General features: G+C 42.6%; 1 protein-coding gene across 1 annotated transcript in view; it reads right to left on the bottom strand.

The window, feature by feature from the left end:
* The window catches only part of LOC124774994, a 60,656-nt gene that overhangs the window by 17,661 nt on the left and 15,521 nt on the right, over positions 1 to 27,474 (bottom strand). The window contains exons 4-5 of the mRNA XM_047249748.1: positions 23,479 to 23,741; positions 5,930 to 6,125 (exon numbers count right to left, since the gene is read on the bottom strand). Of these exons, the coding sequence (XP_047105704.1) occupies positions 5,930 to 6,125; positions 23,479 to 23,741 (459 nt within the window). The remainder of the gene's footprint in view (positions 1 to 5,929; positions 6,126 to 23,478; positions 23,742 to 27,474) is intronic.

Below are 27,474 nucleotides of genomic sequence, written 5' to 3'. Positions count from 1 at the left end.
TAGGCCGGCAACGCATCTGGCACAACAACGTCGCGGGTTGTCTAAATTCCACGCAACCACTCTGCACCAGAAACGGTTTTGCAGCAGTTGCACTAGGCGACCCTGGGAGCGCCATCAGGGGTCGCGGACGGGGAAGCATGCTGACCGAGGTGTGCCAAACTTTTATAATAGGAGACCAGTCGATAATAGGTACCACCCCAACACTATAGTAAAGTAGTAGCTCAATGACAACGTACCTACTTGCATCCGCGACCCGTGTGACCTAAAACAGTTCCTGCGATAGCATGCCGCGAGACAGTACTTAGACCCGCGCACTGCCGTGCAGAGCCAGTTCGCGTCGAGCCAGAGCTATAGACGAACATCCGCTCCACTACGACGCCGCTGCCTGTTGCCGACCAGCGGCCTCCTCGACAGACGCCGCGTTGGACTCTGCAGCTCTGCCGACAGTCCAGTCTTTGTGGTTGGATGTCGTAACTTCGTTCAGAAACTTTGGTGGAAAATTGACTGTATTCAATTTTCCCAAATATCTAGATCACTGTGAACGTCAACTCCTGTGGGACCTGGCTTCCGTGTGCAGCAGTAGATCTTTGTAAATACGACTATTAGTTTGTGGAAAACTCAGCAAATACGAAACGTTGAGTTACTGAACAAAGGCCTTCAGCGTGTCAGTCAGTTTTGAGTGTTAATTATCTTGGTTCGTCGGAGCAAACGAGCATACTACTCTTTTTTATAAAATATATATTTGTGGAGAATTAGTGATTCCTTAACATCTCAGGAAGATTCACCAGATAATTGCAGTAACAGAAAGATGTATCTCAAAAATTAAATGGATTTGTAAAACATGCAATTGCGGTATAAAGGTTCTTGAATAATAGCTACGCATTATGATTTAATCTCTAAATACATCAGCACCAACATCCAAAAAGTCGTCCCAAAGACTTCTTTAAGATTCAGTTTATATCTTCCAATGTTCGAAATGAAGGTCGTTTCCTGTAACACACGTTTTCAGCTGACACTGCAAGGACATCAAGACAAACTTAAAAGGTTACTTAGATACCATTGCACATGCTGCAAGAATACGAAGTCTTAAAAGCTTTTGGTTTGTCGGAACTTGTGTACAGCATTCATCTTTGAGTTTAACCTGGAGGAAAAAATTCCTGTTGCGTCAAATCAGGCGAACCTACAGGACAGCTATAACGTCTTCACATCCTACCCAGCGTCCAGGAAAGAGCTGGGTCAGCGCTTGCCTAACCACAAGCGCATAGTAAATTTAATCGTTACGGGTTCTACAATGAAGTAAGGGCCAATAACGTGGTCTCCAACAAACCCACAAAGTTCAGAAGAACGCGAAATTCCGAAGATTGGCTAAAATTTACAGACGCGCGAAATTTGGCACGGACTTCAATGCGAGATGCCTTTAATAGGTTCCACAACGAAACATTGTCTCGAAATTTGGTAGAAAATCCGAAGGAATTCAGGTCGTATGTACAGTACACAAGCGGCAAGACGCAGTCACCTTCGCTGCGCAGTGCCGATGATACTGTTACCGACGACTGTGCCGCTAAAGCGAAGTTATTTCACGCAGTTTTCCGAAATTCCTTCACCAGGGAAGACGAATGGAATATTCCAGAATTTGAAACACGAACAGCTGCTAGCATGAGTTTCTTAGAAGTAGATAACTTAGGGGTTGCGAAGCAACTCAAATCGCTTGATACGGGCAAGTCTTCAGGTCCAGATTGTATACCGATTAGGTTCCTTTCAGATTACGCTGATACAGTAGCTCCCTAATTATTAATCATATACAACCGCTCGCTCACCGATAGATCTGTACCTACAGATTGGAAAATTGCGCAGGTCGCACCAGTGTTTAAGAAGGGTAGTAGGAGTAATCCATCGAACTACAGACCTATATCATTGACGTCGGTTTGCAGTAGGGTTTTGGAGCATATACTGTATTCAAACATTATGAATCACCTCGAAGAGAACGATCTATTGATACGTAATCAGCATGATTTCAGAAAACATCGTTCTTGTGCAACGCAGCTAGCTCTTTATTCGCACGAAGTAATGGCCGCTATCAACAGGGGATCTCAAGTTGATTCCGTATTTCTAGATTTCCGGAAAGCTTTTGACACCGTTCCCCACAAGCGACTTCTAATCAAGCTGCGGGCCTATGGGGTATCGTCTCAGTTGTGCGACTGGATTCGTGATTTCCTGTCAGGAAGGTCGCAGTTCGTAGTAATAGACGGCAAATCATCGAGTAAAACTGAAGTGATATCAGGTGTTCCCCAGGGAAAAGCAACTGGAATCACTCAATAGAGGAAAGTCCACTGGACCTGACGGGATACCAATTCGATTCTACACAGAGTACGCGAAAGAACTTGCCCCCCTTCTAACAGCCGTGTATCGCAAGTCTCTAGAGGAACGGAGGGTTCCAAATGATTGGAAAAGAGCGCAAATAGTCCCAGTCTTCAAGAAGGGTCGTCGAGCAGATGCGCAAAACTATAGACCTATATCTCTTACGTCGATCTCTTGTAGAATTTTAGAACATGTTTTTTGCTCGCGTATCATGTCATTTCTGGAAACCCAGAATCTACTATGTAGGAATCAACATGGATTCCGGAAACAGCGATCGTGTGAGACCCAACTCGCTTTATTTGTTCATGAGACCCAGAAAATATTAGATACAGGCTCCCAGGTAGATGCTATTTTTCTTGACTTCCGGAAGGCGTTCGATACAGTTCCGCACTGTCGCCTGATAAACAAAGTAAGAGCCTACGGAATATCAGACCAGCTGTGTGGCTGGATTGAAGAGTTTTTAGCAAACAGAACACAGCATGTTGTTATCAATGGAGAGACGTCTACAGACGTTAAAGTAACCTCTGGCGTGCCACAGGGGAGTGTTATGGGACCATTGCTTTTCACAATATATATAAATGACTTAGTAGATAGTGTCGGAAGTTCCATGCGGCTTTTCGCGGATGATGCTGTAGTATACAGAGAAGTTGCAGCATTAGAAAATTGTAGCGAAATGCAGGAAGATCTGCAGCGGATAGGCACTTGGTGCAGGGAGTGGCAACTGACCCTTAACATAGACAAATGTAATGTATTGCGAATACATAGAAAGAAGGATCCTTTATTGTATGATTATATGATAGCGGAACAAACACTGGTAGCAGTTACTTCTGTAAAATATCTGGGAGTATGCGTGCGGAACGATTTGAAGTGGAATGATCATATAAAATTAATTGTTGGTAAGGCGGGTACCAGGTTGAGATTCATTGGGAGAGTGCTTAGAAAATGTAGTCCATCAACAAAGGAGGTGGCTTACAAAACACTCGTTCGACCTATACTTGAGTATTGCTCATCAGTGTGGGATCCGTACCAGATCGGTCTGACGGAGGAGATAGAGAAGATCCAAAGAAGAGCGGCGCGTTTCGTCACAGGGTTATTTGGTAACCGTGATAGCGTTACGGAGATGTTTAATAAACTCAAGTGGCAGACTCTGCAAGAGAGGCGCTCTGCATCGCGGTGTAGCTTGCTCACCAGGTTTCGAAAGGGTGCGTTTCTGGATGAGGTATCGAATATATTGCTTCCCCCTACTTATACCTCCCGAGGAGATCACGAATGTAAAATTAGAGAGATTAGAGCGCGCACGGAGGCTTTCAGACAGTCGTTTTTCCCGCGAACCATACGCGACTGGAACAGGAAAGGGAGGTAATGACAGTGGCACGTAAAGTGCCCTCCGCCACACATCGTTGGGTGGCTTGCGGAGTATAAATGTAGATGTAGATGTAGGGAAGCGTCCTGGGACCTCTGCTGTTCCTGATCTATATAAATGACTTGGGTGACAATCTGAGCAGTTCTCTTAGGTTGTTCGCAGATGATGCTGTAATTTACCGTCTAGTAAGGTCATCCGAAGACAAGTATCAGTTGCAAAGCGATTTAGAAAAGATTGCTGTATGGTGTGGCAGGTGGCAGTTGACGCTAAATAACGGAAAGTGTGAGATGATCCACATGAGTTCCAAAAGACATCCGTTGGAATTCGATTACTCGATAAATAGTACAATTCTCAAGGCTGTCAATTCAACTAAGTACCTGGGCGTTAAAATTGCGAACAACTTCAGTTGGAAAGACCACATAGATATCATTGTGGGGAAGGCGAGCCAAAGGTTGCGTTTCATTGGCAGGACACTTAGAAGATGCAACAAGTCCACTAAAGAGACAGCTTACACTACACTCGTTCGTCCTCTGTTAGAATATTGCTGCGCGGTGTGGGATCCTTACCAGGTGGGATTGACGGAGGTCATCGAAAGGGTGCAAAAAAGGGCATCTCGTTTTGTATTATCACGTAATAAGGGAGAGAGTATGGCAGATATGATACGCGAGTTGGGATGGAAGTCATTAAAGCAAAGACTTTTTCGTCGCGGCGAGCTCTATTTACGAAATTTCGGTCACCAACTTTCTCTTCCGAATGCGAAATTATTTTGTTGAGCCCAACCTACACAGGTAGGAATGATCACCAAAATAAAATAAGAGAAATCAGAGCTCGAACAGAAACGTTTAGGTGTTCGTTTTTCCCGCGCGCTGTTCGGGAGTGGAATGGTAGAGAGATAGTATGATTGTGGTTCGATGAACCCTCTGCCAAGCACTTAAATGTGAATTGCAGAGTAATCATGTAGATGTAGATGAAACGTTCTCACTCTACTGCCTCTGACGTTCAGCCTGCCTCTGCCAGAGCGAATTCTCAGCGTCAGAATAAGGTACATGTCTTACATTCGGCTTTCCATGATATGTGAAAGTAGCTTCAGCGATGAAGAGAATTTTTTGAAGAAAGAAGCAATTGTCCTGAAGTCGCATGAGAACTGTGCGCCGGACTTCTATGCACCTTCTGAAGTTCCGTTGGTTAATCTGCTGGTGAGAGGACGCGCGTGGTAAGGATGGACGCTATTTGTATGCAAAAGACGAACAACTCTAGACTGATTTACTCCAGAGGCACTCGTAATGTCTCTGGAGTTAACATGTGTGATAAGAGGTACAGCAGCTGAACACACACACACACACACACACACACACACACACACACACACACACACACACACACATATATATATATGTATATATATATATATATATATATATATATGTATATATATATATATAATATGTGTGTGTGTTTCTGGGTGCATGTGACTGAACAGTTTTCTTCACGTTCCTTCCGCATTGTCCGGAAAGAAGTATCGTATCTGACTTTTGATGTTTTGTGAAAAACAGTAATGTTTTTCATACTAACCAGCACTCAGCACTACCTCGCCTCCACGAGTCACTTGCCTTAGCTGGTATCCGTTCGCTCGACTAGTATTTAGGTCGCCATCTGCCCACTCTGTAACCAATCCTCACTCTGGGCTTACGCCAACCGCGTCTTGCGGTTCTTCGATCGTAGTTTTCATCGCCAAGCCAACGAGAAGTCTGTCTCCACAGACCATGTCCATCCTCAAGCACCCTATGCTCACCACGGACTATGTCCTCCACCGGCTTCGTCCATCCTCGAGCACCCGAGTGCTCAGAGCCGACCAATATCTCGAGAACCCGACCGCTCATTGCCGATGAAACCATCAAGCACCCAAACGCACACTGCCAACCACAGCTAACGGACCTTATCAGTGCAAGAATATTCCCTTGCCGTCGTCAGTGATTGACTCTGGGCCTGAATCCAGCCGTGCAAGTCACGTGTCTAGGAATCATGTTACTGTATTCTGTTCACTGGACTTAATAAAAATACTGTTGTTCGTCGATGCCTGGAATTTAAATTGCAGGGCGTTCCTCCCTCTCAGTCACAAACTCTAATATCGGCATTTTCATTCTTGACTTCCTGTATTGTGGTAAGTGGTAAAAGGAGTGGGTAGTAAAGTGGAGGGAAGGTACGCACCTGGCTTGGCCCAGAGGCCGTGTGAGCCGTCAGCGGCGTAGAGGATGGGCCGGCCGTCTGCGGTGGCGGCGACGGTGGCGGGGAAGCCGGCGGCCGGCTCCAGCAGCGAGAAGGCGCCGCGAGCAGAGTCCCAGCCGTACACCGCAGACCGGTGGTGCGTCCACAGTTGCAGCAGCCGCGGCGCCGAGCTCGCGTTCTGCCGGCCGAGACAAGAGCGCCTCTCTTAATGCCTAACCAGAATGCTAACATTTCTGGTTCTTCTTACCTCTCTGTACGACTTTAACTATATCTTTCATTCTACACATCTCAAAAAAAGTTTTGTATCATCTCGGTTTCGAGACTTCCGGAACCTGTACAGAAAATTGGAATAGAGATCAACATAGATATCGTTTCCGCCCTTTTTATGGTTCATGAAAACCACACATTGCATGTTCTACCACCATACAGCGAGACCTTCAGAGGTAGTATTCCAGATTGCTGTACACACCTGTGCCTCTAATACCCAGTAGCACGTCCTCTTGCATTGATGCATGCCTATATTCGTCGTGGCATTCTATCTACAAGTTCATCAAGGCACCGTTGGTCCAGATGGTCCCACTCCTCAACGGTGAGTAGGCGTAGATCCCTCAGATTAGATTAGTACTTGTTCTATAGATCATGAATACGACACTTCGTAATGATGTGGAATGTGTCAGGTTAATAAAAGGTGTCTATACAAGATATCATATTACACAAAATGTTACATGACACGATTTTTGTGTGTGTGGGGGTTGGGGAAATTATCCACTTACTATAACCAAAAATTCGTCTAATGAATAGAAGGAGTTGCCATTCAGAAATTCTTTAAATTTCCTTTTAAATGCTATATGGCTGTCTGTCAGACTTTTGATGCTATTAGGTAAGTGACCAAAGACTTTTGTAGCAGCATAATTTACCCACTTCTGAGCCAAAGTTAGATTTAATCTTGAGTAGTGAAGATCATCCTTTCTCCTAGTGTTGTAGCCATGTACACTGCTATTACTTTTGAATTCGTTCGGATTGTTAATAACAAATTTCATAAGCGAATATATATATTTGGAGGCTACAGTGGGTGTTTGGTGCGTCACAACGTCCATAAACAGCCCTTCTCGATTTATCCCAGGGATGTTCGATAGGGTTCATATCTGGAGAGCATGCTGGCCACTGTAGTCGAGCGATGTCGTTATCCTGAAGAAAGTCATTCACAAGATGTGCACAATGGGGGCGCGATTTGTCGTCCACGAAGACGAATACCTCGCCAACACGCTGCCGATATGGTTGCACTATCGGTCGGAGGATGGCATTCACATATCGTACAGCCGTTACGTCGCCTTCTATGAGCATCAGTGGTATGCGTCGGCTCAAAATAATCCCAACCCAAAACAGCAGGGAACCTCCACCTTGCTGCATTTGCAGCTAACATCCCACAGATGTTCGAGCTTACATGTGATTCCTAGTCGTCGAAATGTCTTGGCTCAAACTTGTCTAGTGGTTGAACCGCACGTGACGCATTACTCACTTGTGACCATTTGGTTAAATTGTCCGGCTGATGGCAAGTTTGCGAAATACAAGGTTAATATAACATATAATAACAGTGATAATAATATCAGGAACTAAATTAACGAGACATAAATAATGTAGGCCACACAGTAGCGATTTGGTTAGAACAATGTATATTGAAAAAGTAAACTGATAGCAAAAGTGATCGCATTTAGAGTTACTGTTACACTCGAACGCATATCTCATCGCGAAATACAAGTTCGATATTCCACCTCGTTAACTATGCGAAAAGTTAGAGTTCACACCAGGCGCGCGGCTGCTCGCCGCTCAGAGACTAAGTCCCACGACACCACACAACGCGAAAGTTTCAGAGTCGTTTCACTTCCTACATGCTTAAAGACCGACTGTCCGCTTTCGCGTCTCAATCCCAACTGTCCCTTTGGTGTCTAGGCCAGAACTGCTCTCTGCCCGTCTCCGATCTCGTTTCCCGCGCGCCGAACATCGTCGCTCAACTGACTAGTGCAGTTCCCTTTCCTGAAGCCCTCCGTCAGATTGGCTACAACCTACTCTACATTATTTTACATTTTAACATATTTAAATCATCAAAGCTTGACCTCTTTTACGTTCTTTTACATAAAACCAGTACAATTTCCTTCTTAAGTTTGTCTGTCACGGCCTTGCACCAATGTGCTTTCTGATAAATAAATAAAGAACAAAAGTAACTATCATGCACTGAACTTTAACACAAATATTCTATTACCTAATGATTCAATGCTGTCATCGTTGAATGTGTTTTGTGTGGAGGAAATAATGATCTGATGCTTAACTGTAAAAACTGATAATTTAAATTTACTATATCTTTTAAACAAATAAAGTTACAGGTTGATATTTACAACGTTTGTCATTTTAATGATGCGCTTCTATATGAAATATCGATCGTTAAGATCGACCACAGCGTTCAGATTTTAGCATCCAGGTCTTTGTTACAAAACTTCTTAATTTCACTTTAACAGTAAATACTAAACTATTACAGATATGATCAATATTCAAATTTTATTGGAATCACCATGAAATTGTATGGAGGATGGCAGATTAAAACTACTGTGAGTTGATTCCCTGCATTACTAAATATGGCCAATTTTAGGTCCGCCATATTTAACACTGCTACGTCTCCTTGGCCACAAACGGCTTCTACTGGGTTTCCCTATGACGTACGTTCTCGTCTGTCTCATTCGCACACTACATCGCTTAGGCCTCAGTAGACAATAGACGCCTGTGAGTTTCCCCATCTCGTAGTGAATCTGCGCCTTTTGTGGCGCGCGGTCCTGGACGACAGGGTTCCTGGATTCCTGTAAGCTGACTCTTTCGTCCATGTATTTAAATGAGAGCGCAATGCTCGTTAACTGACACACTCGCTGGACAGTGTGTTTAAGGCTTTCAGTCTGACTGGGCTGCCACCAAACACGTCTCCGACGATTGTCTGGTTGAAGGCATATGAGACACTCTCGGTGATGAGAACCTGATGCCAATTCTGAGCTGTCCATTCCGCATGTTGTTGGGCCCATCTGTGCCGTGTTGCATGGTGTCGTGGTTGCAAAGATGGACCTCGCTATGGACGTCAGGAGTGAAGTTGCGTATCACGCAGCCTATTGCGCACTGTTTGAGTCGTAACACGACGTCCTGTGGCTACACGAAAAGCATTATTCAACGTGGTGGCGCTGCTGTCAGGGTTCCTCCGAGCCATACTCCTTAGGTAGCTGTCATCCACTGCAGTAGTAGGTCTTGGGAGGCTTGAGCGAGGCATGTCATCGAAAGTTCCTGTCTCTCTGTATCTCTTCCATGACCAGATAACGTCGCTTTGGTGCACCCCGAGACGCCTGGATTCTTCTTCCCTTTTGAGAGTCCTTCCTGGCACAAAGTAACAATGCGGACGCGATCGAACCTCGGTATTGACCTTCTTTTCTCGAAGTTCACGAAGCACAGTGTTAATCCGGATCCGGGCAATGTTGCGTGAATTTATCCTTCACACTATTACAGCACTGACTTAGCATTGCGTGAGATGCTCTGTTGTTCGGATTTCATCAGAGAGTATAAATCACTGCTACGTGTTAGCAAGAAGTCCCTCATCACTCTCGTTGGATCTCCATGTATTGTTAGCAGGAAGTCCCTCATCACTCTCGTTGGATCTCCATGTATTGTACCCCTCCTCAATGTCGCCTCCCTTCCGCATTCTCCGTAAAGAAGTATCACGTCTGGTTTCTACTGGTTTGCGAGAAACATTACTGTTTTTTTGACTAACCACCACTCAACAAACGTGAACGATGTAGTTAGAATGGAAGCTATTTTTTTCTGACAATTTTTTACGTTGGTATTGTGACGGAATAACACTGTTTCCTCTTGATTCGACATGACGTGTTTGCTTATTTAGGTAGAAAATCAAGAACTTCCGAGTAACACAGCAATCTGCTTCATGATCACAACAGATAAATCATACATTTTGAATATCATATATATTACAGCTAGGCCGCTCCTCTGGCAATCAGCGTCAGTTAACACGTTAACAGACTCTAACGGAATACTTGATATTTGGTGATAAACGAATACTATAGAACTACAGGATACTCCCATCCAAAAAGCAGCTTCCACGATTCTAGTCAGTCAACGTTTTTACATCGCCAAATAACAAAAAGCAATATTATATAAAAAATTACCCCAATCGTTACCACTAACACGCAGATTCAAAAGAAAATTAAAATTCTCGCATTTAAAAAGGCAATAAAACACAGCAAGAACAAAGTTATGCTGAAAATTTCTTATTATCACGAATGTAAAAAAATGTAATTTTGCTGTTTACAGTCCTTGCTGAACATGATTATCCATCACGTTTTTCGTAATTACTCCACATCGACAAAACTGAGCATTTATCCAGACAGTCAAAAATAGTTATCTGGGAAATTCAGATTTACATAAGGCACTTTTTGCTGTTAATACTATCACACTACATTCAGAACTTTAACAATTAGAACACCCAAGATCTGGAGTAGCAACTTAAGAATGGAATTTCCTCCTATCATTATGTTGTCGTCCAACCATTTGATTATCCAAAGTTTAACTTATTTACGATCTACATTCTTCAAGAAACGTGAGAAAAAAAAACATACTGAAAGTGGTCATGAAAAGTATCATATCAGATTCATTATTCATGGCGTCTCTGTTCTCGCTGTCTTCCTTACACCTCACGATTCACAACTCGACTGCCTCCTCCTATCCCTTTGACAGCCCAGTCCAGTCTCGATCTGCCCATATTTCTCGGCCAATCGCTTTCGTTTTCCGCGCAGCGCTGACCTACAGTGGCCAGAAAGGGAGTCGCTCGAGCGCATTTTATGAACTGCCATTCCGTTTCAAGACCGCAGAGGAAAGATACTTTTTATACTTGGCTTGGTAGCATTTTCGCCGTTCAATAGTGCCTAACGCATCCACGCCCGTCACAATACTGTAGGGAGTGTTAAGAGCAGTAACTGCAAAGGGAAAACCAAACATATACGATGAAAACTAGAGCGCTGAGTCCGTATGGTGATGCTGCGTGTTTCCCAATCCCCTCCACTTACTTTTCACGCGGTTCAGCTTCACTCGGTTGGTCTTCATGCGGGCGAACACAAGCCGAGTGAGAACCAAGGGGCACATTATCCTAGTAAGTGGGTACGGAAACTTAGCTGCCAGCTACAACACAACACGGCGGGAGGTATAGTGGTAGTACAGGAAGTCCACTTTGTAACTTCACCACATATGTGCAAGCGGATACAGCCGTGTGAAACCTGCTAACAAGGGTGTGTTATTAGGCGAGTGAGGCAGTATGAGTCATCTCAAGGGAAGTGGACCTACCTGTCATTATTGATTTCGTCAAAAGTTACGGCATACGCATGGCCTAGCCAGAAACGAAAGTGACAGCAGTGGGAGCTCCAGCCGGTCAATAGTTACAAAAAATAGCAGTTTTGGCGCGGGTCGGGCAAGGCATGAGTCATTTATGAAGAAGTGTAATAATGATGCGATATAAAAGTGATTCCATCCAAATGCACTCCGCTAGCGTAATTCTTCGATTTATATTTTTCTCGTCCGGTAAATAATTTGGTGAAAAACTTCAAACCTATTCTTACTTCATCGAAACAAGAAAATAAATCACATACCGAGAACACTATATCAGAATATGTTTCCTCGTACATCAAAGGCTATCCTCGCCAATATTTGGCGAAACGATGCATTACACCTGGTTTGCTGCCAGGCTGTGAGACGAGAGAGAACTTTTTATGAATGTAAAGTTTGTTTTTCTATAGAAAATTTAAAGCAACCATGTAATTGTAAAAATACGGCTGCGTCTGTAACGTGTGGAAGATGCCGAGAACATTACTGCTCGCCAGTTATTACGATAAATATCACCCTAGCATGTGTATATCATCAACTGTAAATTAATAAAAGTAACAAATTTTATATACAGAATTTTCGCGTACGTGTTACAATCCCTTCCTAGAAATTTATTTGCAACCTCGAATAATCATTGGCATTTCCTTTTCATGCCTTATATGAAAACATTAACAAATACATTATATTGAACAGTGTTTCACTTTATTTTTAGTGTAAGAAATGCAAAAATTTAAAATATAAAAGCAGTTTCCGCCTAGGGACTCGATCCCAGGACTCTTCGGTTACCGTTCTGTACAGCTTCCACTGCGTCCATTTACATACATTCCATTTATGGCGAAGTAAGAAAAATGAGCAAGCAACTCTATGCAACTACAGAAAAATCTATGCAAAAAGGCATTAGCACTAGACATCAGCGTTTGGCTGGAATAGATGTTTTCAAATAACGTAAAAACGGCAGCAGTCGTGCACAAAGGAAACACACACCAGGACTGAAGGGACTGTGAGAGATTTCATGTAGATCCACCCACAAGTATCCGAGCTGTTGGGCTTGCATAGCATAGCAGTAACAGGATGGCCTGAAGTGTGTCGCGTGATGAGGGAACCCAACCGTATTGGTCGTTCACAGTATTATTGAAACTGGGAATGAGGGCCATTCCACCCACTTACCGTAAGTAGGCGCGTAATCAGACTGACAATTTATGCACAACTGACCTGAAAGAATTGACAGTGCGCAGCGTTTTCATTAGTCACCCCTGTACTTGTTTATTGTAAAGTTATCGCGAGTTTCCGATAAAGGTCAAGCGCAATAATGTCGTGATTAAATAGTACAGGTGCTTACTGTTCTTGTTTATCCATCACGAGTTCGGGCAATGGTTTCTGCATCATTGCGATATGCAGCCGTATTACGCTGCTTGAGGCTTGAGAACTAGATTATGGATACAAACAAATATTCGAAACTGACTGGTCGACGTTATATACGTTTATATTCAATTAATATACAATCTAGAGTTTTGGAACGTTCGTAATGGATAAGGTTAATGTACATTCACATTTCTTTTCTTTTAGTAAATTAAGTGCTGAATACTTGAACGACACTGATCGCCCCAACCTCGAATGGATAAGGTGGAAATAGTTGCAGGATGGGCGGACGTTACCCACCGTAATGTCGACACTGTCGGTATCGTTCTGTTGCATCCAGCGTACCAACAAACGACAGAACGTCGGAGGGGGTAATACCTGCTGCTATGCCACCCGTTCGGCAATAAAAATTATGTAGCCGCGCATAAGTTTCTCTGCAGTGGTTTTAACATAGGCGTGGTTGCGTTGGACGTCATGTAATAGACGTAGGGCAGCCGAGTCCTATACGGAGAGTCACGCTTGCTGTCCGTTGATGAATACTCATATTCAGAAAAAACAGAACACCTTGAACGACTAGAGATAGGACGTTCATATTCACAGGACATGTACATTAGTATGTTCTGCAGAAATGATTAGCATTTGAGCAATGTTGGCTCGCAGGTTCAAGGTCAACATCGATATCGCGGCGTAACACCATCTATCGGTAAAATGGACCTGCGATTCTTGTTGCCGCTATAAACCGAAGGTACTGGACCAGGTTGACTTGGGGAGTCGAGCAAGATGCTTTGCAGACGTATGCGCTAACCGTACCGTCAAATCAGTGAGTTTGAAAGAGGGCGCATTGTTGGCATGAAAGAATGGGATCCATCCATCCAGGAAATAGCTGCTCGTATGATGCAAAGTGATTCAGCAGTGCATGCTGTTTTTGTGACGAATGGTTCACGGAAGGCCATAGAACACAACGACATGGATCAGGTCGCCCCACCCAGATCACCTCCCGCCCCCAAAAAATACCTCATCTGAATGGGAATGCAGGATAAATCTGCGTCCTCCTCGGCTCTGGTGCGAAAGTGGAACAATGTAACACATCGTATACTATCGGCGGTGACAGTCCGTCGCCGTTTATTAATGCATAAGTTAAATGCGCGTCGTCCACTTTTCCACCCGCCTTTGACGAATGTTCAGGGACACTCTAGACGGCAATGGCGCATGGAACGACGTTACTTGGGACAAGACTGGCATCAGACAGTGTTTCCGGAGGGATCCAGGTTCTGTTTGTTTGAAAACGTTGGCTGCAGTTTGGTTCGCTGCAGGCAGGGAGTGCGGCATCACAGTGACTGCATTCGCACACGACGTACATCGCCAGCTCAAGGCATTATGGTGTGTGGTGCACCCACAGACAACATACGGTGCGGGTCCTGGGTCCTGTGACCAGCATGACCTACGTGAATGACATCCTGTGTCCCATGGCCATATACTTTCTGCGCAACACAACAGACGCCACTAATGGCTATGAGCACTATGGGACTTAAATTCTGAGGTCATCAGTCCCCTAGAACTTTAAACTACTTAAACCTAACTAACCTAAGGACATCACGCACATCCATGCCCGAGGCAGGATTCGAACCTGCGACCGTAGCGGTCGCGCGGTTCCAGATTGTAGCGCCTAGAACCGTTCGGCCACCCGGACCGGCAGACGCCATTTATCAGCAAGACAATTCACGATTGCATGACGCTACCCGAACACGTGCCTTCTTGGTGTCATAGGATGTCAGCCTTTTGGTCTGGCCTGCCAGATCACCAGATCTACCGCCAGTCGAAAATGTGGATGCCATGCCATCACGCCTGGAACAAGTTATCAGGGCCCATGGCGGACCCTGTGCCTACTAGGCAACGGGACACATGCTGAACTGAGGTGAATGAAATGCTAATCATTTCTGTAGAACGTACTAATGTTCATGTCCAGTGAATATGAACGTCCTATCCCTAGTCGTTCAAGGTGTTCTGTTTTTTCTGAACATGAGTGTACAAACTGACGTTAATGCCGAAAGTGTAGCATCGCATCAGTCGTTGGCTCCTAAAATTTACATGCTCTGTAGCATTGTCGGATGATGTTCTTAAACGTGGTTTCTGTCCTCGAGTCTGTCGGTATCATTTCTTACATCCTGCACACTATCTGTTCAAAAGTATCTGGATACTTGTGTTTAATGTGAAACTGATCATCAAATGTCACGGAAGATGATGTGATTGCTAAGTAGAAACGCAAAGGGACTACCACAGCCAAACCAAATGAGTGTGCCACATTAGGTCAATTTTTTTGACATTGGTGACAGACAGAGACCTCCATCCAAGTTTAAAGAAAAATTCAACATGTTAGCTACATATCATAGGCATTATGCATCAAACGCCAAATCATAATGACCCCTATTTTCCACTGCAAACTTTTCAAATAACGCCCAGTGTCTGTCTTCCATGTAGATATCACAATAACTGTGACTATTAACGAAATTATGTGCACTTCATCATGAACCTGACATATAATCCAAACAAACGAACGAACTCACCCAGCGCTTTGGACGAAAACTGGTCAATGCACATCGGGCACCTCATGTAAATCGGACAAGGGCCATCAACCACTGCGGAGGGTGGTTGTAAAAAATCACATGAAGTCAACGGAAGGAATAACATGTGGTTTTTTCCGGTATATCAATTATATATGGCGAACGGTAGCTGTTATTTAAATTATCTATTTATCTGGGTATAAATATCCAACCAGGAGCTGTTTGGGTTTATTTATACCACTTATTACAGAATTAACTACTTTCCGCACCACTGAAGACTCAGCTTCAGATGGAGGTGTTGAGGAAGATTACATCGTGGACCAAGAGTACTAGACACTGTGGTGATGGTGCTGGCGAAAAAGACAGAAATTTAGGAATCGGTAACGAAACGTGTTGTGTGTTTTTTACTTTTTTCTTTTAAGTTACTTGCAATGCAATTCATTGTGATGTCCATACCAAATCCTTGTCCATAATGTATATTATCAAGTAATACACACAAATGTACAGAAATTAGCAGAACTTGGTTATAATTACATTCACAGAAGGTAAACACTGTATGTAATTACAAAGAGTATGAATATGATAGATACCACACTTTGCTACATCATGATCCTTGGCTTGTATCAGAGAGTAAATATTTACAAATACAGGTAATACATTCAAATGAATCTTGCTAACGGCAGAAGTGTTCTGATATTGACAATATATATGTAATATGAGAGGGAGCATTAGGCAACGGTTGACCAGAACATGGGAAAGGAATACAGTAGAAGACGAGTGGGCAGCTTTGAAAAATTAAATAGCGAAGGCAGCAGAGGATCAAATAGGTAAAAAGATAAAGCCTAGTATAAACCCTTGAATGAAACAGGAGACGTTTAATTTAACTGATGAAAGAAAAAAATTAAAAAATGCAGCAAGTGAAACAGACGAAAGGGAATACAAACATCTAAAATATGAGATTGACAAAAAGTGCAGAATGGCTAGGCAGAAATGGACAGAGGACATATTTAAGGGTTTAGAATCATATATTATCAGCGGAAAGACAGATACCGCCTACAAGAAAGTAAAAGAGGCATTTGGAGAGAAGAGAAACAGCCTTACGGTTCAGATGGAAAAATAGTCCTCAGCAAAGGAGGGAAAGCTTAATGGTGGACGGAGTATATAGAGGATCTATACAACGAAGATGACGTTGAAGGCAATATTAGAGAATTAGAATAGGATGTAAATGAAGATGACATGGGTGACATGATACTGCGAGAAAAATTTGTGAGGGCACCGACCTACGTCGAAACAAGGCCTCAGGGGTAGACTACATTTCGTCAGAACTACTGATAGCCTTGAGCGAGCCAGCCATGACAAAACTCTTTCATCTGATGTGCAAGACGTATGAGACAGACGAAATACCCTTAAAATTCAATAATAATGTAATAATTTAATTCCAAAGAAAGCAGCTGCTGGCTCACAGGTGTGAAAATTACAGAACTATTACGTTAAAGACTCATGGTTCAAAATACTAACACGAATTCTTTTCAGAAGAATGGAAAAACTGATAGAAGACGACCTCAAGGAAAATCAGTTTCGATACCGGAGAAATGTAGGAACACGAGAGGCAATACTGACCGTACGATTTATCTTAGAAGATAGGTGAAGGAAAGCCGAATGTATGTTTATAGCATTTGTGGACTTAGAGAAGCTATTGACAATGTTGACTGGAATACTCTTTGAAATTCTGAAGATAGCAGGGGTAAAATACAGGGAGCGGAAGACTATTTACAACTTGTACAGAAACCAGAGGAAACCAGACAACGGTTATAAGAGTAGAGACATGTGATGGTTGAAAATGGAGTGAGGCAGGATTGTACCCAATCCCTGATGTTATTCAATCTGTACACAGAGCCAGCAGTAAAAAAAAATCGAAGAAAAATTTGGATTAGGAGTTGAAGTTCACTGAGAAGAAATAAAAAATTTGAGGTTTTCTGATGCCATTGTTATTCTGTCAGAGGCATCAAAGTACATGGAAGAGCAGATGGACGGAGTTGACAGCGTTTTGAAATGTGGATATTAAATGAACATCAACAACAGCAAAACAAGGATAATGAATCCTTTGGGTCTGCAGCTCTTGTCTTTTTTTCTGTGTTTGTAGTTAAATTATTGGGTATAGATTCCGCCTTTTATGCAGAAACACTGTCTCGGCATCTCTGTGACAATGGCTTTTATTTACAGAGAACTGTAAAGTGTGAACACGTTTTAGATTGCAACTGATCTAACAAAGCGAGGCCTAAAGAAAGTTTTTGTTCGATTTTCTTCTAGTCATGATTTTAAATTATACGGCTTTGCAGGACTATCTGTATGATGTCATGCACCGATAGCTTGCTATCTTCAAACCAAACGATGTAAATGAGTTTCATTGGCAAGTTAACACTTTCCCTGATTTTTTAAAAACTCACCTTTTATGTAAAAACACTGTACTTTCTTTTCCAAGAAAACGTTTTTCTTATATATTTGTTATTGCTCACCTTTTATCGTGACTGATCTTTCTTCTTTTTCATTCTGAGAGCACTGCAGTAACGTATTAATCTACTTAACATAATTTCGTTTTTGCAAATGCTTTCTCATTTCGCGAAACGCGGTGAGCACTATGTTGCTGTATTTTCTAACCCAGTCGGCGTTCACTTGTTCCCGAAGGAGTTTGGGGCCGAATTTGAATTATGTTTACTTTTATCTCGCTCTTTCTGTGCGTGTGTGTGTAAGTTTCTTTAGGTGTTTGTGTTGCTTTTTCTATAAAGTTCCTTTCATGTGTTAAATAATGTGCCTTTACATACTCTAGCGTTTTCAATTAAAACTTGTTTGCCATCTGCTATTGCTTTCTGTGTGGGTAAGTTCTCTTCTATTGTCAGTTTGTGATATAGACTGTGGCTGGATTTCAGTATTTTTAAATCTCTTGCAACTGTAGTTGGGTGGTGGTTACGAGCTACTGGGTGGTCAGCAAATGCGCTATGGGGTCTGTTACTTTTTGGTTCCGAGTGTCTTGCTTTAAAACTCCTACATGTTTATTCTGTGTATATTGATTGGGAAATGTTACATGTGAGTTTATATATTCCTGATCTGTTGAATATACCTGTGGATGTCTCCTGTGTTCTGAGTTTTTTATGTGTTGTGTTGTCTGTCCTGTATCCTATTTGAAGTTTCTGTGTCTCCAATATGTTGTGTATTCTGTGGACAATTTTGTTATTGTAGGTGAGTGTGCACCATTTTGTTTTGTGTGTGTGTTGTTGTACTGTTGTGTCTTGCATGTCGTCATTTTTTGTATGTTGAGTTGATCTGTGTTACGTAAGGTTTTGTGTGTGTATTGTGCGTTCATTCTTTTTCTGTTTACAAATTTCTTGGTTTAATTTCTATCATACGGAGCTTGTAGCCATTTTCCTCTGCTGTACGTTTTATTGTGTTTCGCTCCTGTGTGTAGTTATGTTTGCTTATAGGTGTTCCGTTCAATCTGTGGAGTATGACTCTGAAGCTTGCTCGCTTGTGTGCTACCAGGTGGTTCGACAGATTGTGAATAGTGATGCTCGTGGTTGTAAGTGTCCTGAATATTGTGAAGTCATGTGTGTTGTTCGCTTTTCGTACGCTGAGATCCAGAAAATTTTGTTTGTTGTCTGTTTCTGTTACTAACGTGAAGTGACTTTTTGGGTGTAAGTCGTTTATTTCATTGTGTAGCTTTTCTATATGTGTGTGTGGTTCATCGATCAGGCATATTATGTCATCAGCATATAACTTTGTATTATTTTTGGTCTTATTGTTTGCGTGAAGATCCCATTCTCTAGGTTGTTCATGAATATGCTGTCTAGAAGACCGATACTTTGTCATCCCATTGACAGACCTGTATGATGGGAATAAAATTCTTTGTTGAACATAAAATAATTTTGTCCTGTATTGGTCTTGAGTATGGTTGATATTTCATTAATGTGTGAGTCTGGTGTGTTTGTTGTTATAGTCTTAGTATGGTGATGTTGATGGTTTTATTTATGGAATGCAAGTACACTTGATGTATCATCAAATGATATGTGGCTTGCTGTGTCTGGTATGACTATTTTCTTGAATCTCTCTACTGGTTCCAACACAGAAAAAACTGAGAAAACAGGAGACACCCAGAGATAAATTCAACAGATCAGGAATATATGAACTCACATGTAACACTTCCTAATCAGTATACGTAGAACAAACATGCAGGAATTTTAGAACAAGATACTCAGAACATCTCAGAGCTGTAAAAAGTAAGAGAACCCACAGCACATTGGTGACCACCTAATAGCCCATAACCACCACCCAACTACAATTGCAAGAGGTTTAAAAATACTGAAATCCAGCCACAGCCTACATCAAAAACTGCCAATAGAAGAGAACTTACAAATACAGAAAGCAATAGTAGAAGGCAAACAAGTTTTAAATAAAAACGATAGAGTCGTAAAGGCACATTGTTTAACACATGAAAGGAACTTTACAAAAAAGGCAACACAAACACCTAAAGAAGCTTGCACACACACACACACACACACACACACACACACACACACACACAAACTTACACACGTAGAAAGAGAGAGATAACAGTAAACAAATTCAAATTCGTTTGGTTTGCATATGACAAGCTATCAGTGCAGGATACCATACAGATGGTCCTGCAAAACCATACAATGTAAAATCACGGTAAGAATAAAAACGAACAAAAACTTGTTAGATCGGTTACAACGTAAAATATGTTCACTTTTTTTATATTTTTTATATACAATAAAAGAATGACGGAATGTATTAGAATCAAATCAGGTGATGCTGACGGAATTAGATTAGGAAAAGAGACACTTAAAGTAATAGATAGGTTTTGCAATTTGGGCAGCAAAATAACTGATAATGGCCGAAGTAGTGGGATATATAATGTAGACTGGTAATGGCAAGAAAATCTTTCTGAAGAAGAGAAATTTGTTAACATCGAATGTAGATTTAAGTACTGGGAAATCTTTTCAGAAAGTATTTTTATGGAACTTTTCGATGTACCGGGTGATCAAAAAGTCAGTATACATTTGAAAACTGAATAAATCACGGAATAATGTAGACAGAGAGGTAAAAATTGACACACATGCTTGGAATGACATGGGGTTTTATTAGAACCAAAAAAATACAAAAGTTCAAAAAATGTCCGACAGATGGCGCTTCATCTAATCAGAATAGCAATAATTAACATAACAAAGTAAGACAAAGCAAAGACGATGTTCTTTACAGGAAATGCTCAATATGTCCACCATCATTCCTCAAGAATAGCTGTAGTCGAGGAATAATGTTGTGAACAGCACTGTAAAGCATGTCCGGAGTTATGGTGACGCATTGGCGTCGGATGTTGTCTTTCAGCATCCCTAGAGATGTCGGTCGATCATGATACACTTGCGACTTCAGGTAACCCGAAAGCCAATAATCGCACGGACTGAGGTCTGGGGACCTGGGAGGCCTAGCATGACGAAAGTGGTGGCTGAGCACACGATCATCACCAAACGACGAGCGCAAGAGATCTTTCACGTGCCTGGCAATACTTTGTTTTTTTTGTTCTAATAAAACCCCATGTCATTCCAAGCATGTGTGTCAATTTTTACCTCTCTATCTACATTATTCCGTGGTTTATTAAGTTTTCAGATTTATACTGACTTTTGGTCACCCAGTATTATGGAAATGAAACATGGACGATAAGCTTATAGACAAGAAGAGAATAGAAGGTTCGCAGATGTGGTGCTATGGAAAAATGCTAAAGATTAGGAGGACAGATCACGTAACTAATACGGAGGTACTGAACAGTATTAGGGAGAAAAGAAAATTGTGGCGCACCCTAACTAGAAGGTTTCGGTTGATAGGATACATTCTGAAACATCAAGGGATTGCCAGTTTAGTACTGGAGGGAAATGTGAGGGGAAAAATTGTAGAGGGAGACCAAGAGATGAATGTAGTAAGCAGATTCAGAAGGATGTAACTTGCAGTATTATTCGGAGATGAAGAGGCTTGAACAGGGTAGAGCAGCATGGAGAGATGCATCAAATCAGTCTTCGGACTGTAGATCACAACAATGGGAGGAAAAGGGCAGCACAACATAGTCCCAAACGTTGTCAGTCATTCAGACCTTGGGGTTATCTGCTTCTAAAAAAAAAGTAGGTCCTCAGTTGTCTTGGACAATCTGAGTGCACCCTGTTCCAGCCCTCCACGAAAGAAAAATCCCAGGGAACTGAACCTGGGTCCTCCAAATGGAAGTATGACGCGTTGACCCCAGATACGGGGGCAGACAGTGCTGATTTTAGACCAAATTAATTTCATTTTATTGTAGTTATTGTTTATAATATTTTGCTTCGCTACAAATAACTTTATGATTGCAACACTAATGGGATGCAGCATGGTGCCATCCCACTAACAAATGATCTGTGATAGAGATACAAGAGGGGAGCTCTTGATGAAATAGCAATAAATAAATCTGCATTTATGCTCAGCAAGAGATTTTATAGTGTATGTCGGAGGGTACTTAGTGCAGTATTGTCACTTCCCCTTATTCCTTTTCCGGTGAGAGGGAAGAAGGCCTGTTGATAAGCCTCCGTGTAAGCTCGAATCTTTCTAATGACCCCTCTATGGCGTTTGTGTGAGATATAATTAGATGTACGCTCTCAAATTTTAACAGTAAACCACACCGTGTTGCATAACACCTCTCTTGTAGCGTCTGCCAGTTGCGGTATCCGAACATTTTGATGCTTTCGTGCTTAAGAAACGAATATGAGACGAAACGCACTGCTCTTCTTTGGGTCCTCTCTATTTCCTTTTCAGTCTGATCTCGTAGGAGAACCAGATTTCCGAGTAACATTCAAGTATCGGTCGAACGTGGGTTGTATAGCTACCGCCTTCGTTCATGGACTGCACTTTCTGATGACGCTTCCAATGAATCTGTTTGGAAACTGCACTACCTAAGAGCAGTTTTACGTTACCGTTCTACTTTAAACCGCTCCGTACGCGTAATCCCGGGTATTTAACGGATGCGAAAGCTTCCAGTAACTGCCCGGTAATCGTGTAGCTATTCCATAACGGGTCTTTCCAGCTGTTTATTGGCAGTACGCTACATTTGTTTACGCTATCACCTGTCAATCGCTAACCTAAGAGTCGATTCACTATAGGTCGTGCTGCAATTGCCGCAATTTTTTAGCATAAAGTATGTCGTACAACAGCATCATTATAAATATCGGATGATCAAAAAGTCAGTATAAATTTGAAACTTAATAAACCACGGAATAATATAGATAGAGAGGTAAGAATTGACACAAATGCTTGGCCGGCCGAAGTGGCCGTGCGGTTAAAGGCGCTGCAGTCTGGAACCGCAAGACCGCTACGGTCGCAGGTTCGAATCCTGCCTCGGGCATGGATGTTTGTGATGTCCTTAGGTTAGTTAGGTTTAACTAGTTCTAAGTTCTAGGGGACTAATGACCTCAGCAGTTGAGTCCCATAGTGCTCAGAGCCATTTGAACCATTTGAACAAATGCTTGAAATGACATGGGGTTTTATTAGGGAAAAAGACGAAGCATTGCTAGACGCGTGAAAGATCTCTTGCGCGCGTCGTTTGGTGGTGATCGTGTGCTCAGCCGCCACTTTCGTCATGCTTGGCCTCCCAGGTCCCCAGACGTCAGTCCGTGCGATTATTGGCTTTGGGGTTACCTGAAGTCGCAAGTGCATTGTGATCGACCGACATCTCTATTGATGCTGAAAGACAACATCCGACGCTAATGCGTCACTATAATTCCGGACATGCTTTACAGTGCTGTTCACAACATTATTCCTCGACTACAGCTATTGTTGAGGAATGATGGTGGACATATTGAGCATTTTCCTTTAAAGAACATCATATTTGCTTCGTCTTACTTTTTTATGCTAGTTATTGCTATTCTGATCAGATGAAGCGCCATCTGTCGGACATTTTTTGAACTTTTGTATTTTTTTAGTTCTAATAAAACCCCGTGTCATTCCAAGCATGTGTGTCAATTTGTACCCCTCTATCTACATTATTCCGTGATTTATTCAGTTTTCAAATTTATACTGACTTTTTGATGACCCGGTACATACCTGGGCAACTCTGGGTAATCAGTTAGTAAACAGACAAAACGGTTTTGATAGCAGCGTACGTACGGGGAAGAGGAAGGCGAGGTGCTCCCAGTCTCCGAGGTGGCTGCCGAAGACCTGCGTGAGGGCGTGCGGGCAGAGCGGGGCGGGCAGCGGCAGCGGCAGGCCCCCGGCGGCGCACAGCCGCTTGCCCTGGCTCCACGGGAAGAACAGCCACACCGACACCTGCAGCTGCAGCTGCGCAGGCGCACGCCCGCACCTGCGGCCCACCGCGTACACCGGCACCGGCTGGCGCCACGGCTCCGTGCCCGACGTCAGCTCACTCGCGTCTGCCCGACCACACGTACCTCTACAGGACACGGCTCTTCCACGACATATACGCACACATCTCAAAAATACAAGCAGCAGCCATGTAGAAAGCTTGCTCGGCTCTTATGGACACGGCACAGGAAACCTGCTTGGCAGATTAAGCCTGTTTGCGGGACCAGGACTCGAAACAAGAACCTCACTTTTCGACTTACTGACTGAACCATTTAGACACGAATCACTACCTAACATCACAGTGGGACTATTTTCCTCTCGTTTCTGCCAAACTTCAAAAAAGCTCTCCTGGATACGTTGCTGAACTAGAACTCGTGGAAGAAAGGATGTTTCGCAAAAATGGCTTAGTCAAAGCCTAAGCAATGAACCCATGCTTTGTTATGAAAACTTCTGGCACGTTAAATGAATGCAGGACCGAAAGTCGATAACCGGACCTATGTGAAGTTTGGAAGGTAGCAGAGAGGTACTGGCGGAAGAGTGCCTATGAAGGGGGGCCTAAGTAACACCTGGATAGCTCAGTTAGTAAGAGCAGTAACTGGAAAGAAGTAAGGAAGGAAGATTAGAGTTTTTTTTTTAAATCCTATGGGAGTTAACTGCTAAGGTTATCAGTCACTAAGCTTACACACTACTTAACCTAAATTATACTAGGACAAACACACACACCCATGCCCGAGGGAGGACTCGAACCTCCGCCGGGACCAGCCGCACAGTCCATTACTGCAGCGCCTTAGATCTCTCGGCTAATCCAAGATTAGAGTATAACGTCCTGTCGACAGTGCGGTCATTAGAGAGACGGGGCAGAAGCTCGGGTTAGGAGAGGATGGAGAAGGAAATCGGCCGTGCCCTTGTCCGGGGGACCATCACAACATTTGCCTCGAGTGATTTAACTATTTCAGACCCTGTGGCTGCAATTGTGTACATTAACTTTTACTTCGTCTTAGCTGCAACAGAAGTACCTTTTTCCTGAGGTACCTATTTGTGAACATTCAACATTTTCATTATGCACAAGTGCTGCCAACTGTTAGGCATTACTACGAAAATAATAGCATGCCAACAGCAGTGCGCAGCAGCTCGTTACCACCAGGATACACGACTGTGGTTGGATCGCAATAACTATTTATTACAATACAGAATATTCCGCAATTTGTTATTTTAGTCCATAAAATGAAGCCATGTGTTCAAAGTACGTTTTGAAAACGAGTACATATTCATGTAAAAATCTTGCATCTAAAATGACTAAAAAAATCAGCTAAGAGCTGAGCACTACAACACAGAAAACACTCCAGAAAAGAATTCGAGTCTGAAAGTGTTAAGGACAGCATGGAAAATCTAAATCCGGATGGTCGGGCGACGATTTGAACCGGCGTCCTTCCGAATGCCAGTCCAGCGTAAAAGCCGTAACTCACGATTGGAAACGTCCCAAGTTTGAGTTCTGGTCTGGCATACAGATTTAATCGGTCACTAAGTAAGCTGAAACTAAACAACTCCGTAAAGATGAATAACTTCTACATGTCGATAATCTTATTTTTTAAGGGAATACGATTTATAAAAGGGAATTTACGAATTAAATGAAATATGTCAGAATATAGCTTGAAAATACCGGGTAGTAAATTTAAGTTAATGGCGTTTTGTGGAAAATATTCGGTGAGAACTAGGATAGGGCATAGTAATAATGAGATGAAAAACAAAATGAGCAAGTAAAATATTTCAACTATCTTGGATATAAAATATTGTATGAACACGAAGAAGATATGCAGATTAATTTGAATGGACTTGGAAGCATCTGTAGAACAATTCGTACAACTTCAAAGCACAAAACATGGAAAGAAATGCGACTCAAATTTCATAAAACAATCGCACTGGCAACCCTTTATATGGAAGGGAATGGTGGGTACTGAATGAACGACAAGAAAAACAAATCGAGCGCAACGAATAGGAATGAGATTTTATAGAGCGGTGAAGGAATGTAAAAGAATAGCTGAAGTACAAAATGCAGACATACTTAAAAAATTGAAAATTCTGAATGTGAGACAAAAATGATTGATGACAAACAGAAACGGAATGAACGTCATCAACGAATGTATCCAGAAAGTTTATTACATTAGATCAAGGACCTTAAACCAAAACGGGAAAGAGATCCTAGAAGACCGAGAAAAAGACGGGAACCGTAACATGCCACGGTTAACCTAATACGGAAAGCACATAAGAAGAAGAAGATTAAGTTTCAAAACAGCACCCAGTCCGCTGCTGAGTGAAAGGGGCATGCTAGCCTCTGGCATTGATGTGTGTGATGTCCTTAGGTTAGTTAGGTTTAAGTATTTCTAAGTTCTAGGGTACTGATGACCTCAGATGTTAAGTCCCATAGTTCTCGGTGCCACTTGAACTAGAGGCATGGTACGCCTTAGAACTTTCTCCAACGCTTCGACAAAGTTCCACAGTACTATTCTCGCCGTCCACTGGCACCGCTCGCCTCATTGGATCGCCGAACACGGTACGTCGCTGACGAGCGACCATTGCATACGCGGAACACTCAGCATATTTCGCCGCTAGTTAGTCGCCAAGCCTGAAATGCTTCATTTCATGATAGTGAATGAATTTTATTTTCTAGAAATGATGCCTTGTGAGCGAAACTGAAGTGATGAGCTGGGGAAGTCCGAAACTAACCAAACGTAACAGACTAGGAAAAATTTCATCACCTATGTGGTTCAAATGGTTCAAATGGCTCTGAGCACTATGGGACTTAACATCTGTGGTCATCAGTCCCCTAGAACTTAGAACTACTTAAACCTACCTAACCTAAGGACATCACACACATCCATGCCCGAGGCAGGACTCGAACCTGCGACCGCAGCAGTCGCGCGGTTCCGGACTGAGCGCCTTAACCGCTAGATCACCTATGTGAAGATGGTTCAAATGGCTCTGAGCACTATGGGACTTAACATCTGACGTCATCAGTCCCCTGGACTTAGAACTACTTAAATCTAACCAACCTGAAGAAATCACACACATCCATGCCCGAGGCTGGATTCGAACCTGCGGCCGTAGCAGCAGCGCGTTTCCGGACTGAAGCGCCTAGAACCGCTCAGCCGCAACCGCCGGCCTTTGTGAAGAATTATAGAATGTTAGCACAATTTTTTAATTTCAGGGAAGAAATATTTCAGTATATCCCTCACAGCTCTTCGACATACGAGTACGAAATGATACCACCCGATAAATATCTGTCTTTAAGAATGAGGCAAGCAACACACATAGCCATAAAATATTTCAACCCGAACATACACTTTTGTCGACGAGAATTACGGTGCAGCGTTTTCTATTAGAGAGAAATATATGGCACTGTTTTACAAAATGAAATGTAAAAAAGAGACCATAAATTCCATTTGAGTAGTTTACAAGTTAGCTACTGTTTAGCAGCTTGAGAGTGTTTGCTTGAAATTTGCATTATGTTACAGATTTTGTAGACAATCCTAAACGTATAGTCTATGTCTCATTTGTTTATACTTATTACTTGTAAAATTATGTTAGATATGCAATAAATACCTGATTTCTGGATCTCTGTCTCCCTGGGATTTGATTCAGCTTGTACTTTCCCCGCGTCTCCCGGCCTTTTCCACGTATACGTCCGTCTCTTGTGATTCTTCAATAGTGTATTTGGCAATACAAGCCGAAATCTATTGTAGAACTCAGTTAATCTTTCTGCTACCTCATTCCTAGCCCACATTTTCCCTTATCTCTCTCTTC

This window comes from Schistocerca piceifrons, chromosome 1 (assembly GCF_021461385.2).
Source record: "Schistocerca piceifrons isolate TAMUIC-IGC-003096 chromosome 1, iqSchPice1.1, whole genome shotgun sequence".
NCBI lineage: Eukaryota > Metazoa > Arthropoda > Insecta > Orthoptera > Acrididae > Schistocerca > Schistocerca piceifrons.
Note: the sequence above shows the minus strand (reverse complement) of the source record. Positions and strands in the feature narration are given on the sequence as shown.